The sequence below is a fragment of the Kogia breviceps genome, chromosome 2 (assembly GCF_026419965.1).
Source record: "Kogia breviceps isolate mKogBre1 chromosome 2, mKogBre1 haplotype 1, whole genome shotgun sequence".
Taxonomy (NCBI): domain Eukaryota; kingdom Metazoa; phylum Chordata; class Mammalia; order Artiodactyla; family Physeteridae; genus Kogia; species Kogia breviceps.
Window position 1 is genome coordinate 198,367,422 of NC_081311.1, and position 15,027 is coordinate 198,382,448.

Below are 15,027 nucleotides of genomic sequence, written 5' to 3' on the forward strand. Positions count from 1 at the left end.
CTTTGCGGAGTGAACTCAGAATCATTCTGCCCTTAGTCCTTCTCTTTTCTGCATGATTAATGAAACTTTGCTGCTTTATTCCTTCAAAATATCTCTAGTTAGACTAGCTATTCGATACCTTCCTATTTAAGGTTGGCTATTCTTCCAGGGACTTTTGTAGACATTTTTTATTTGTATATTCCATCCAATGCATTCCTAAACACAATCATTTCCACATGGAAACAGTGTTGACTCTGCAAAATTAATCAGTAAAGCCATCACTGTCTTAGCATCCTTCATAATTTTATCTTCTAGCTTGTGTTTGGTAAAGGAAGTCCACAGGGACAATGGAAACCCAAGCAAAGAGATACAGGCAGTATGTTGTCTGCCATTCCACAGCGTGTTTAAAATACCCCATGAATCTAGAATTCTCAGTGGATCCCCAACGGTGGGAATTCACCCACCCAAGACTCAACATGAGAGTGCAAGGCAACTGTGTTATGTCTTCAGGAGAGTACGCTGAGTGCTGACATCCCTGAAAGGCCACATTTTTCCCTTAGAACCTGAACTGGCTTCAAATGCATAATGTAGACAATGGTGTCCTAAGAAACATGAATAATCAAGGAACCTGATCATATTCTTTCTTACTTGTGTTACTTCCTTGTATGATGCTAAATATTCCTTTGTTCTGAAAACAATAACATAACAGTGAAGGGCAAGATAGGGCAACCCATAGTTCCTTTTGCTTTCAGTCCTCCCTTACACATCAGTAAGCCTAACTAAGGTAGGGAGTGCTGGTAGGGCTTGTGCAAAAACCAGAGTGTGGTAAAAACAGTTGAGTTCATTTTGTGAAGCATTCCCATGGTTCTGATAAGGATAAATTACACACACACGTATGAGCTATGAAATACAAATTGTGTGTTTTCTGTGATTCCACATATCAGTTAAATGCACTTATATTTGCATTTAAAACTGGCTTCGCAATGGATGGATTTGGGAGTTTGAGATTAGCAGATGCAAACTATTCTACATAGAATGGATAACCAAGAAGTTCTTACTGTATAGCACAGGGAATTATAGTCAGTATCCTGTGATAAACTATAATGGAAAAGAATATGAAAAAGAATATATATACACTTATATAGAACTGAATCACTTTGCTGTACACCAGAAACTAACACAACATTGTAAATCAAGTATGCTTCAATAACAAATTAATTAAAATAAAATAAAATTTAACGGGCTTTGCATAAAGGTGGATGGTAAAATTCATGCCAATAATTTAAAATTTTCTTACTTTTTCTTTACTTAAGATATTAAATGGCAGTTTTTGAAATGATGTGAAAATCTGAGAGACACACTGCGAATAAAGGGAAAAGCTTTATGTTACATAGCTTTAATTGTACTTTCCCCTGTTTTTTGAACAAGGGACCTGCGTTTTCAGTTTGCTCTGGGACCATAAATAGTGTAGCCAGCCCTGCAACATGGGACAAATGGAAGTCACTTCCCTGGCCGTCTAGCCAAGGGCAGCAAAACACAGTTGTAAATAAATAATTTACAACATAATGTTCGCTAACACCGGGCAGAAAACAAAGGAGGCCAGGATGGCCAGAGCAAGTCAGAGGGGATCTGGCAGTTAGATCTTGAAGCCCTGCAAGCAATGTCAAAGGCTGGATTTTAGGAATTTGTTGCTATGCTATCATTTTCATCAGAGCAACAAGATCTGATTGATGTTTCCGAAAGCATCGTTTCGGCTGCGGTGGCTGTGTGGGGAGTAGCCTGGAGGGAGGCAGGAGTGGAAGTCAGGATAACGTTGCAGTTCAGGCAGTGCTGGAGGTCCAGGCCAGCTCAGCTTCCCTCGGAGGTGGGGACGTGAGGTCTGCTGGAGGGGAGCCCCGCAGGGCACCGCAGCGCCTTCACCGATGTGGCAGGGCTGCTGAAGGAGGAGGTGGGGGAGGAACCAAAAGTTAGGTTTTGAACGTTTAAATTTGCATGGCCTCAAAGCAAAGACGTCTGTCTAACCGTCCTCAAATATGCACAAAACCCCTCCCATCCCGACTTTGGCTGCGTGCTCACAAAGCTGCTGCCCTGAAGGCCGAGCCAGTCCTCCAGAGCACCGAGAGCGCCGGCCAGAGCGGTGGCATCCCCTCCCGACCGCAGGGATGTCTGCTGACGCGACGGAACCAACGAGGCGCCTGCGCATGGGCGCTCGGCGGCACTGTCGGCTTTTACGTCATCGCGGGCGCGACGCCCCAAGGGACAGTCTGAGGTCCGGCTCGGCGGGGAGGTTCGGTGGCAGTACCGGCCGGGAAAATGCCAGTGGCGGTGATGGCGGAAAGTTCCTTCAGTTTCAGAAAGTTGCTGGATCAATGCGAGAACCAGGAGCTCGAGGTAACCATTCGCTTCGTGGGGTCGCGCGTGGCTTCGGGCCGCGCCGGTCTCCAGGGTAACGGGGCCTGGCGCCCACGGGGCTTGGGACCGGCCCCTTGCGGGCGCGGGAGCTGGACGTGTGGAGTCCGGGCCGCCGGGGCCTGCTCCGAAGGCTAAGCATCCAGGCCTGGCCTCCCCCAGCTCGCTCGGATCTTTCTGTTGTTTGTCTTCAGCTAGTGAGCCCGAAAACGCTGTGCATCTTTGCTCCTAACATCTTTTATGCTTCTCGTATTAAACTAAAATCTCTTTCCTCCCCATTGTGGGGAGAGGTGGAGAATGTGTATATTATTAAAGACGTTTGTGCAGGCATACACACAGACCAAGAAGATGTGATCACTGTAACTTTTTATTAATTCGGAAAGCCCTTCTTAGTCTCCTGTTGTCACTGAAGCTTACCGTTTGTTTTCAGTAGGGCAGGTGAAAGTTATATCATGCAACTACTAAAGTAATTAAGGGTTTTGTTTTTATTAGAAAGGCCCTTAAAGACATTTATAGCATTGGTATAAAAAGCTAATTAACCGAAGGAGGCAAGTGCCAAGAAGCAGCTGCTAACAGACATTTAGTAGATGTCTTCTGAATGAATTAAAATTGAATGAGGGGAGTAGTAGTGTCTTTGTAACTCAGCTGTGATGTTTTTCTCTTTTTTACTCATTTATGTAGCTATTCAACGTATTTGGTATAATGGGCAGAATCATATTGCTTTAGGAATCTGTTGGAAATACTTCCTATAATAGTGAGGCTATTTAAATAAGAATTTGAGAACTGGGAAAGGGATCCCATTTAAATACTCTTGTGCGTATGAAGACACAGAGGCCCAGAGCGGGAGAAATCACATCTGATGACAGATCTAAACTTAATACTCTGGGTTTTTAATGTGCGATACTTCTCTAAGCTGTTTCTCCATCTGTAATAGTAAGTACTATAAAACATACTTACTCTTCAGATGAGTTAAGAAAAATACTTTAAAAAATATAAAAGTCTAAGAATAAATGAGGTTTTCTTCTTTCGTTTTTTGGCCTTACAGGCTCCAGGAGGAATTGCTACACCCCCAGTGTATGGTCAGCTTCTAGCTTTATATCTGCTTTATAATGACATGTAAGTACCTTTTACCTAAAGCTAAGAGAAGCATTTTCCTCAAGAAGTTATTATTGCATTGAAGTACCAACACTAAAGCATAGGCACAAGGAGCTATACTTTATTTTATTTATTTATTTATTTATTTATTTTTGCTGTACGCGGGCCTCTCACTGTTGCGGCCTCTCCCGTTGCGGAGCACAGGCTCCGGACGCGCAGGCCCAGCGGCCATGGGTCACGGGCCCAGCCGCTCCGCGGCACGTGGGATCTTCCCGGACGGGGGCACGAACCCGTGTCCCCTGCATCGGCAGGCAGACTCTCAACCACTGCGCCACCAGGGAAGCCCGGAGCTATACTTTTTAGTGTAATACTTAATATGTTTATTTCGTATATTGAATCATGACTTAAGAAATTATGATTAGGCTGAGTTATTTTAAAATATACCTGTTTTACATATACCTTGTAAAAAACATTCCAATTTGTCATGAGAAACTGCATTGTCAGTAAATTCCTTTAAATATATTGATTTTTTCTTTATTGTTATAAAACCTCTGTCTTTTATGACCTCTGTTTACTGTTTACTTAAACTGTTTACTTAACTTCACAGTCTCTATTGAGACTGAGAGAAACTGAAAGGGAAGATTGAGACGACTAAGAGGAATTTGTTACTAACACGTATGACAGTTCTTGAAAGGTTTTTGTTTTTTAATTATTCCTAATTCACGTTCATTGAAGAAAAGTCAGAAAGTATAGTTGTGCAAAAAGAGTCCCTTGTAGTTCTGCAACCCACTGATGGTTACTGTTAAATTTTGTTTTAAATTCTTCTAAACCTTTTCATTTCATACCTTTTAAACTAAACTGAGATTTTCATTATTCACGTAGCATATAAATTATCTTTCCTGGTTTAAAATCCTGTCGTCATGCTTGATGTCATTCAAGCTTGTGAAATCTTTAAAAAAAAAAAAAAAAAAACTAGAAGTTTTGGTGGTTCTCTATCCACTAGTAGGACGAGGGGTCATGATAAGGAGAAAAGCATTGTTTACTATGTATATTGTCAGGGAATGCCAGGACCCTGAAAGTGTATGAATTTGTTTATTTTATATATGAATAAATTATTTAGGCAGTTCTGTTTAAGTCTTCGTAGTGTTGCTTCAATTTAAGATCTGTATTATTAATTTAAAAATTCACTAAAAATGGTAAAACATTACTTTGGTAAAAATATTTCATGTCTTTTATCTGGAAAACCACTGTTACTTCCCCTGGATAAATTCATTATATGAATATCACTCTGTACTTTAGAGAGTATTTTAAAGTATACTTCTGGGATCTAGAATTTTAAACATTTACGGAGGTGATTTTTTTTAATTGCTTATTCTTTCTTGGGGGATGTAAATTAGGAATAATGCAAGATATCTTTGGAAAAGAATACCACCTGCTATAAAATCTGTAAGTAGTCTTCAATATACCTTATTACTTTCATATAGTAATGACATTGATTTAAAAAGCAATCTCTTAAAAGTTTCTGTTTTCTTTTTCATGTGGATCACAGAAATAGTTATTAAACTGGTATTAAAGTTTAAGAATAGATCTACAGATTCCTCTAATGAGAAATTTTAATTTCCCTTGGATGGTACAGAAATCTGTGCTCAACTCCTGCTGATCAGATTTCTTAAGACACTTCGTAGAAGTGTCACTTTACGCAATAAACAACTGGGTCAGTTTAGGTAAAAGTTTGGTTTTTGTTTGTTAGTTGTTTTTTTTTTTTAACTGATTTGTGCAGTTTCCTATAATGGTATTTATTTTGCAACTAGTATTATTTATAAGAACACTCTAAAAATAATAATTATTCAGGGCATTAAGATTATTTTTGCTAATTAGGATTTTCTGTTTCTTGTTTCTCATATGAGAATAGATTAACTCACTTAAAAGTTTCTTCCAAGATGGAATGAAGTAAATTTTTAATTTCAGGTGATTCACTGTATCTAGCATAAATGTGAAGTGAATTTTTTTATGCATTCACAGAGCATTAATAAGAATTCACCTAAATTCCTTTGTTCATTATTGATATTCAGCAGCAGATCAGATTAGCATTTATACTCTCTTTCTTTCCTCCACATTCTATTAAGTAAGTTTGCTATGTTCCTCCAGCTTCATTGGTTTAAAATAAAGCTGTAAATTAGATGCACAGTTTCAGTGATATTAGTGGGAACTTTATCCTTAGGCTACATTTTATGACATCTTACATTGGGAGTCTATATTATTAGCCATTTTGCTACTATTTTTGCCCTAAGAGTAGGTATATATATTTTATATACATGTATATGTGGATTAGTACATGTTTTGTATATTATACATAAGTATATGAAATGTGACTAAATGTAAATCTTCAAAAAACAATGTTTCAGATAACTAATTCCTAAACTTATTTGTGAAATATTGTTGGACTACTTTCTCATGCCTTAATTTTCTGTTACAATAAAACATGCAAATAAATTCTATAGTACTGTTCAAAACATGTGAAAACCTTTTTGATAGTGGTTGGGCTGGTAAAGTAATTCCACCTCTTGAAAGAACTGTTGAATATTATGTTTTAAGATACAGTTGTTGGTATATGTGCAGAGTGAATATCCTCAAATGAGGCGATGATATTTATTGCAGGCAAATTCTGAACTTGGGGGAATTTGGTCGGTAGGACAAAGAATCTGGCAGAGAGACTTCCCCGGGATCTATACCACCATCAGCGCTCACCCGTGGTCTGAGACGGTCCAGCCAATCATGGAGGCACTTAGAGGTAGTGTTTCTTTGTGGCTCAGAATTAAGTCAGACTAGACCTGTTCCCCTAAGGTGCCGGGGTGTTGAAGTAAGTCGATAATGTGTGTGAAAATAGGTACGCTCTGCTAAGTGAGTAGGGTTTTCAGAAGTCTTTTTTAGATTTACTGTAATCGTGCTTTGATTTCACCTTGCTTGAGTTTATGTCGGCAGCTGAGGGCCTCACTGTTTATTAATTTAATTCTAGAAGTGAAGTTACTTGTCAGTAAGAGGTGTTTTTTTTGCTACTGAATGAAATGTAGTATTCTAGTAAGTCCAAGTGATGAGTTGGGTAAGATTTCAAGCCCGCATGTTTGAAAGTAGAGACTGCTTTGGACTCTATGGACCTCAGCATTTGATGGGGTTGTCTCCAGCTTCTGGATTTGTGATTCATCAATTCAGTACGCAGATGCTTGAACTTTTTTTAATCATGCTGCAAGATTGCAAGTCTGGTGTGACATAGCACTGATCCTGCAACAAAACTCCACCGTGCTTCTCTCTTTCCATTCTCCCACCTGCACCGTTTGCTTCCAGTCTTCTTGGTTCCCCCTCTTATATGTTGTTATGCCCTTACTTCTTATTACCTTGTCTCTCTGGTCACTGCCTGCCCTCCTGCTCTGGGGGAGTCAGTGAGCAGAGGTTCTTGAGAACTGCCCGTCACTCTGGCAGGGCGCGTCAGCTTTTCACGGGGTGTGCCCTGGCTCTTGGCGTGGTAAAGCAGAGCGCTGTTGAGTTAGGAGACAGGAGGCACTTGCTCTAAGCGTGGAGGAAATGAGCTCCAGGAGCACAGAGGCAGCAGCTGGGTGGGAGGGAGGCATGCGGAGTGGCACTGCACTGCACTGGTACAGTAGGGGCAGCGTCGGGTCTTCGCACTGCAAACAGCCTTAACCTCTTTGCATGAGCCCTGAGGAGTTGGGATGCAGAGCTTCAGCCAGAGCAAGACGGGGTGGGGGTGGGGTGCAAAGGAGATACATTCCCTGCCCTGCAGAATCCCAATCACGGAGTAAGGGAGCCCAGGTGCCACAGGCCTGGGTGGCCATCCGCCCTGGAATTTAAGGGCAGAGATGGGTTGGGAAGGACAGCAAGCTCACCTTCCCTTGTGTCTCCAGTGTCGGCAGTTGGCAGTTCCTGGTAGGTAACAGGCACATTTAAGTATTTGTTGAACAAAAGAATGAGCATTCTCTTAGGGCCTCCCCAGGACTGTCCCAGGATGAATTGCCAGCAATATTAGGTGGAGCTCAACTTATTCCACCGTCCAGCTTGTCGTTGTAATGCGTGCCCTCCTGAGGTTACACATCTCGTAGACCTCCTGGGCCACATAGTGCCTGGTGAGAACGTAGACGTCAGACTCATTCGTGCTGAGAGGTTGAAAGCCGCCTGAGCGTCTGACTGCTGCTGTGGGTCACTTAGCCTTGATGTCTGCTTTCTTTGTCGGCCTGCTGTGCCTCCCCTCGTATGTTTCTCTTCTCCGCGTGCTGTTTTCCTCTTTCATTCACGTTCTGTTCTTGTTCTGTTCCCCATCTTTTTCAAATCGGAAAATCTGACCAGAGTACTTGAACTAAAGTGAGTGTTTTTAAAATATGGTAAGCTTACCAAATGAATGTGGTTTTTGATGCACACTTGTATTTTCCTCTTTCATTGTTGCTCTCGGTTCTTTTCCACTGAATGTCTGTAGCCTTGAACAGAAAAAGTTCCTTTATCTCTAAGCTGTATTAGAAGTCTGATTTAAGGTCGTTTCTGCTGAGAATTGGTAGCAAGAAGGAAGGAATTGGAAGAGGAGCAAACAGTGGCTCAGTGAAGGCTGGGGAGGGTGTCAGCCTCAGTGAGAAATGACAAAACGTGATTGACTGACTGCCCGCGATTTTTAAGGCAGATGGGAGCACGAAGCCTAAGGCTGGGGTCGGGCCCACTTGGGTCCTGGTGAGACCTTCCACAAGCCTGTGTTCAGCACGTACTTCCTTAGAGATGCTGGGCCCCTCGAGGGATATAAAGATATAAAAGCCCTCCTGTCGAGAAGTTCCGGATGTAATTGAGATGATGGGGTGGGGAGGGGTGCAGTGTACACCATAGGTGGTAAAAGATTGCTTGTTCAATAAGTAAACGTTACTGTGAGTTCAGAGAAGGGCGGAGATTGCAGTGACTCCAGTGCCACGGGGAGAGTTTATAAACAGACCTAGGACTAGAAGAGAGGAGGGCGATTCAGACCACACAGCAGCATAAACCCAGCGCCCAGGGATGAGAAGGTGTAAGGCTCCTCCTCCGAGAGCCAGCAGGCTACTTTGGAGCAAAGTGTGTCTACGGGGCCTGATGTGGCTGTTAGGCAGTGACCCAGGAGTGGAGAGGGGATGTTCTTACGTTGCAGGGCTATCTTGTACGTGTGTACTTGCCTATTAAATGTGGAAAGTAAAATCCAGAACACTTCCTAAGCCTGCTGAAGGCAGGTGGAGGGAGGATCCTTTGTGTTACTCGAGCAGTGGGCGAGAAGACAGGCCGGCCGGGCTCCACTCGCTACCATTTGGTTCTTGTCTCCGCCTCGTTCCTGAATTATTTAATGTGGAAATTTAAGCCTGGGGGTGAGGCGGAATCCCACCGGTGGTCTCTAGGGAGGAGGTTTTGTTGCTGGATTTGCTTGCAGCCCCTTTCTGTGAGGCTCAGTCATTCAGGATTTGCACCTGAATGACGTCAAGAGTTCCGAGTAGACTTGAAAGTTAGGAAGGTGCTCTAGTTACAAGGTTTGCTCTGCAGCTGCCAGCTGTGGCCCTATATCAGCGGCCCTGGTGAGAGAGGACGCCTGATTATGGGACTAGGGAATTTCTGTTCCATTCATTCTAGTTTTTATAAGTGAGATAAACATTCTGAAATATACATCCCACATACATCCCAAATTTAAATGAAATGTTCTTAGAGCTTGAGTCTTGTGTATATGAACTTTTTTCCATCTTTGTAATTTTTATTGTCACCTGAGATTTTCTGACCTAAGAGGAGGTATAAGAAATGCATGTATTTGTTCAGCAATATTTGAGCTCCTCTTACATGTTAGGCGCCCACAGCCGTACCTGGAAACGCAGAAATCTTTAGGTTGATGTAGTCTTGCTTATCAAATTTGGACAGGACAATGATGTAATAATTTAATTGTGTGTTTCAAAAAATTCAAAACATGCCAGCTCTTATGGTTCACTGTTTGCCAAACCTCCCCTCCCACAATAGATGCCACCCGGAGGCGAGCCTTCGCCCTGGTCTCCCAGGCATATACCTCCATCATCGCCGACGATTTCGCAGCCTTTGTTGGACTTCCCGTGGAAGAGGCTGTGAAAGGTATTTGGGACTTACTTTTTACTTTCAAGGAAAACGGAAGTGTAAATTATAGGTGCACGGTCCCTTATCTGAAACCATTGGAACAGGATGTGTCTTGGAGTTTAGGTTGTGTGTGTGATAGGAGACCTGCACTGCACAAACCCCAGGCAACCAGCACCATGTGACCAAGCCCAGTCGTAGTTCTGCAGGTAGCACAGAGTGCAAACTTCCATACAGTTGGCGTGAGGGAAGAGTGTACATAAAAGACTTGGGGGTTCACATCAGATTTCGCCACCATGTGAGTTAAAGAAAACTTTTTGGTTCATAGAGTTTTTTTGACTTCTGCGTGTGGATAAGAAATTTCGGGTTTGTGTTTACTAAAGCACTTGTTGCCAAAGACAGGCACCAGTTAGAGATGTATTAGAACAGGAGCTTTGTAAAGGAACACTTTGCCATTTTTAGGAAGTTAGAATTTGACTGTGTCTTTGAGATGTACCCTTGTTGCATGTGATTATTCTAGCTCTTTCCTTGTGGAACCTCTTTCATGTTCCTGTAGTTACTTCTTATCCTGGTACCCGTGGTCTGACCCCTGAATATTTTCTACTTTTATCTCTAAGACCTTTGATCAACTCCCAAGCCCTACTAAATGATAGTGAGCCCTCCAAGTTGATGCCCAGGAAGGAAAAATTAGAGCTGCTGTTGACTAAGAGTGGGAGGGAAAAGGAAGGTGTTGAGAACAGTGAGTTACTAGAAGAAAAGGGTAGCGAATGGGGGTACAGAGTCGAGCATTCCATAGCGTTCCCACATCGGAGCCCCAGGTTACAGCATCATTGTTACAAGTGGTAGAAAATGTGAGATGCAAGAAAATAAAGCATGTGCACATTATTTGCTTCTAAACACGCCGGGTGGGTAACATTATATTCATAATTCTGAGCTTAAACTCTGTAACGTCTTTAAATTATTTCTCTTCCTTTGAAAATCAGCGCAGGGTGGGGGTTTGGTTGGCGGGTTTTCTCAGGCAAGGAAGTTTTAGTTGGACTGGAGCTCGCATTTAGAAATCCCTGTTTCACCCTTCCGTGGTAAAGGCAGTCTCATCCCAGTATCCCTTGTCAGCCCAACTTTTCCCTCACCATTTCTTAACAGTCACCTAGGTGCCTGCACCCCACTCTTAGCCACTGGTTTCCAAATGTACTTTTGCGTTTTCATTTTTCAGGTCATGCCCAAACTGTCCCCTCCCCTTGCTAGATTGCTGTAGAATATTAATACTGCATGTGCCTTGTGGCGTTGTTTTACGATGATGGACGTGTTGGATTCTCCAGTCAAACTACGAGCTCCATGAAGCACCCCAGATTATAAATTTCCAAGGCCTAGCACAGTTCTAGATGCATAGAGGGCAGGTTAATGAACGTTCTTACAGTAAATCATACTGTTACTAGTACAAACATTTATTTGTTTTGACCATTTTGAAATTGATCCATAATTTATTATCTAGTAAATAGTATATCCCCGAGTCCATACTCTTAACTGACTGAGTGTGAATCCTGGTACCCTTCCCCATGCTAGCTGTGTGACCGAAGGCAATTTACTGGAATTCTCTAAACTTCCTTTTCCACGTCTGTTCAATTTTGGTGATATGTCCCCTTTACAGAGTTGTTGTGGTGATTACATAAAGTGATCCCTGTAAAAGCACCCAGCACAGTGCCTATTGGCCAGCCTTCTGTGTTGTGTATGTATGCTGTTGTTTTTATTATCACCATCGTCTTTGTTATTACTGATGTAATGATCATAGAAAATACTAAATAAGTCTTCCTTATGTCTGTCTTTAATAAGGTTTGATCAGGTTAATACTATAATATATATGTATTATAGAAAACTAATCATCTGTTAGTGATTATATCAGCCTGATAGAATAAAATCATAGATGTTTCAGAAATATTTCAAAAATAAGTTCCCATGAAAATGCTGTCTCTAGTTTACCCTTCTAGTAAAAATACACATTACAGGTTAATCTACACACGTCAGGTCTCCCGTACAAGTAATGTCATTGACAGATTGTGAATCTTGTACGTGAAAAGTTTCTGGTTTTTTAAATTCATTTCTGTGTTAAATACACATTTTTAGGTATCCTGGAACAAGGATGGCAGGCCGACTCCACCACAAGGATGGTCATGCCCAAAAAGCCAGGTAGGTGGCGCTCTTCGTCCGTCTTGCAGCACTGAACTCTTGTAAGATCTCACTGAAGCTTTGCAGGCATTGAATTTGAATAATTTGATATAAAATTCTGCTGTACTAACAAAATGAGAGTAACTCATGTTAAATACAGATATAGGATGGACACTTAGGGTAGAAAGGATCTTAAAGGTCACCTGGTTTTACCTTGATTTTTTAAAAAATGTACTTCACACATGAACTATTTTATGTGAGTGTTTCATAATCCTTATTACAACTTAATAAGTATTATAATCTCTCGTTCTTTTATTTATGGGGCCATTTCTAACTGCTTATTCTTAATATCTAAACTATTGCCTTTTAAAAAGATATTTAAAATATTCAGAAGTTCCCCTTTTCTCCTCATGCTGTAGACACATAGACTCTTCTCCTAAACAAGAGTTTCAGTGGCTTTAACTTTCACAAAATTAGGTCTGTGGCCTCTACAGGCCTTAAATGAGTTGGCCTGTCCTCATTGGCTCCACCTGACTTCCTGGCCCCTCGGCCTCTCCTCTCTGAAACGAGCCACGTGCCTTCCTGCCTGGAGCCTCCACTCCCTCCTGCTTACCCGGAGTGGCCCCTCCTGCCCTGTCCGTAGAGCTGGGCTCAGTGCCCACATCCAGGTACCTCTGCTCTGCCTCATCCCAGAGTTCCTTCCGTCGGCTCTGAGCCCCCGTTGTTAGACATTGTGGACCCCACGGTAAAGTGGTGCACAAACCTCCGTGTGCTCAGACCTGCAAGGGTGCAGAGGAGTCATGAGACGGGGTCCCGTCAATCTAGATGGTGAGAGAAGACTGCTGCGGAAAAAAAAACCCAATGTAATAAAGTAGGGCATAGCTGTTGTCTCTGTCTGAATACCACTGCATTAAAAATGACATGTTCTGTGTGACGGTTCTTCACAATGACTTCTGTAGATTGAGCTCTACATTTTATTTAGTTGCAGGGGCCCTGGATGTTTCCTTTAACAGGTTTATTCCCTTCTCAGGTATGTATTTTCATATGCTCGTGTAAAAATTATTTCATCGTTTTTCTTGTTTGCTGTTGTAGTGTTTATTTTTCTTAGCTCTAATCTTATAAACAAAGGGATGAAATCCTAACTTGGTATTTATAATAGTACATCTGGTTACAACCGTGAACGTGTGGGCCCCCTTCTGTAGCTTACTTGGAGGTAGTGATCCCCTCTGGCCTGGCCGCAGGGATCGAGCTTCTCACCAGCACTGACGCAGATACGGCCCCAGGCTGACACGTGGTAGCTTAAAAGTTAGAAGTTGGGCTTCCCTGGTGGCGCAGTGGTTGAGAGTCCGCCTGCCGATGCGGGGGACGCAGGTTCGTGCCCCGGTCCGGGAAGACCCCACATGCCGCGGAGCGGCTGGGCCCGTGAGCCATGGCTGCTGAGCCTGCGCGTCCGGAGCCTGTGCTCCGCAACGGGAGAGGCCACAGCAGTGAGAGGCCCGCATACCGCAAAAAAAAAAACAGAAAAAAAGTTAGAAGTAAACTTTTGGGGGATGGGGTCCTTTGTGGGTTTTTTTGTTCACTGACAGTTGAGTAGTCTAGAGGAGTGCCTGGCATGTGGTTAGCACTAGCTGACTATGGAAGTAAATATCATGTGGGGAGGGTCTTTCCAAGAAGAGCTATGTTGCCATGGTAGACGGATTACCTGTTAAAAGTATTTTTAACCTTCGCGTGGAGAACTTCAGTAACAGCAAAGCCAGACATGCCTTTGCTCCCAGTTTGGGAAAACTACTCATAAAAATGGACGCTTCTTGGCTTGTTTTTTTTTTAATGTCCAAGATCAAGGCAAAGCTAAGAAAGTTTCCGTATTGTTAAATTAAAGACATTGGAGGGTGGGGGTGGCAGTACCAAAGATTTGTGACTTTGGTGTCTGACTTGAGTGTGTTTCTCTCTCCAACACGCAGAGCCTGCCCCCGTTCCACCCATCCCCAATGAACAGCAGTTAGCCAGACTCACCGATTATGTGGCTTTCCTCGAAAACTGACTTATAATTCTGAGTTCAAGATCCACCTTCAGCATCCTGAATACTGACAGAAAAATGTAAAATTTTTATTTTCAATTTTATTGGACGGATTAAGCACCTCAGCATTCCTTACTGAGTATGTGATAAAATACGTATATAATATAAAGTATGTTATGTATATTTTGTCCTTAAACATGCTGAATGGTTGTTGAAACAATTCTCATTTTGTAATATTTGACAGTTTGGATGGAGCCCGTCAGTATTAGGCAGTCAGTTTATATTTCCTAGTGACTCGTAAAATACAGCTCTCCTGCTTCAGGGAGAACAGTGGTTGTCAGCTGTTTTCTTCTGCCCCAGCACACAGCACACTCCCATCTCTACCACAGGTTGATAGTTACAGTGATGCAGCTGGGGTTTGAGGAGGACTGTCCCCAGGGGCAGTATCTGAAGTGCTGGGGACTCTAATTCACCCCCTTTGGAGAATATGCTCTTTTTGTCTCCCCTCCTGAGACACATATAAAATGCTGAGATAGAGCTGAGGAACAAAGACCATCTCCCTCGTCAACCAGCTTCTTAACTTTAGATTTTTTTCTGAGAGTGTGAGTACATCCATTGCCGGCAGTGGAGGGCTTGCCATGAAAATGCAACTTATTAAAGACATTCATGAGAAGTACTAAGTTGTAATATTTCCTTACAGAAGAAGGGAAACGTAACTGTGGAATACATTGTTTGGGAAAGAAGTGATTAAGTGATACACTTTGTACGACTGTCCTGCAGCCTCTTGGTTGCTTCTATTTGGCCCTTGGGTCAAGTTCTGCCCTTTGGAGAAATACTGAACAAGTCTTTCATTTTTTGTGTGACAGCCCTCTGAATATTTGAAGTTGTTTATTGTATCTTCAGGTTAAAACCACCCCCTAGTTCATTTATTCTGCATTTGTTCAATAAATATTTAATTGAATTCTTCAACTGTTTTTTCGAAGGTAGTTTCTAGAAGTTTCACTATCCTGTCTTCCTGTGGATGTGTTCTAGTTTGTCATTGTCTCTTTTAAATTACAAATTTCTTAATTAAATAGAAATGACCTATATAGTGGTAATTACATGATTCATGTTTTTCACTCATTTTAAATAGACTTTACTGGCTATTTCAGCTATTAACCTTTATCGAAATACCTGTTTAACCTTGATATGTCGTGTTGTTAAAACTTCTTGTTTTACAATTGAGGAAATGGAAATTCAAGAAATCAGAGGATCAATAGCTA

At 42.2% G+C, this 15,027-nt stretch overlaps 1 protein-coding gene across 2 annotated transcripts; it reads left to right on the forward strand.

Moving 5' to 3' along the window:
* The first annotated feature begins 2,172 nt into the window (after nucleotides 1–2,172).
* On the forward strand, nucleotides 2,173–14,734 carry COPS8 (COP9 signalosome subunit 8). 2 transcript variants are annotated; one of them, XM_059052917.2, is made up of 8 exons: nucleotides 2,173–2,370; nucleotides 3,434–3,504; nucleotides 4,881–4,929; nucleotides 6,142–6,274; nucleotides 9,499–9,606; nucleotides 11,707–11,769; nucleotides 12,731–12,778; nucleotides 13,710–14,734. In XM_059052917.2, exons 1-8 carry the CDS (start codon nucleotides 2,293–2,295, stop codon nucleotides 13,787–13,789), a joined length of 630 nt encoding a protein of 209 aa, XP_058908900.1. In that variant the 5' UTR covers nucleotides 2,173–2,292; the 3' UTR covers nucleotides 13,790–14,734. The 2 variants fall into 2 exon arrangements, with proteins under 2 accessions (XP_058908900.1, XP_066883319.1); XM_067027218.1 differs by lacking the exon at nucleotides 9,499–9,606 and having other exon boundaries at nucleotides 2,216–2,370.
* The last annotated feature ends 293 nt before the right edge of the window (nucleotides 14,735–15,027 follow it).

Bases quoted from the DNA above. Each gene is read 5' to 3' on its own strand.
- COPS8 (XM_059052917.2), top strand. From the start codon at position 2,293: ATGCCAGTGGCGGTGATGGCGGAAAGTTCCTTCAGTTTCAGAAAGTTG. The intron at 3,505-4,880 runs GTAAGTACCTTT...GATGTAAATTAG, and splicing joins TATCTGCTTTATAATGACAT to GAATAATGCAAGATATCTTT. The intron at 9,607-11,706 runs GTATTTGGGACT...ACACATTTTTAG, and splicing joins CGTGGAAGAGGCTGTGAAAG to GTATCCTGGAACAAGGATGG.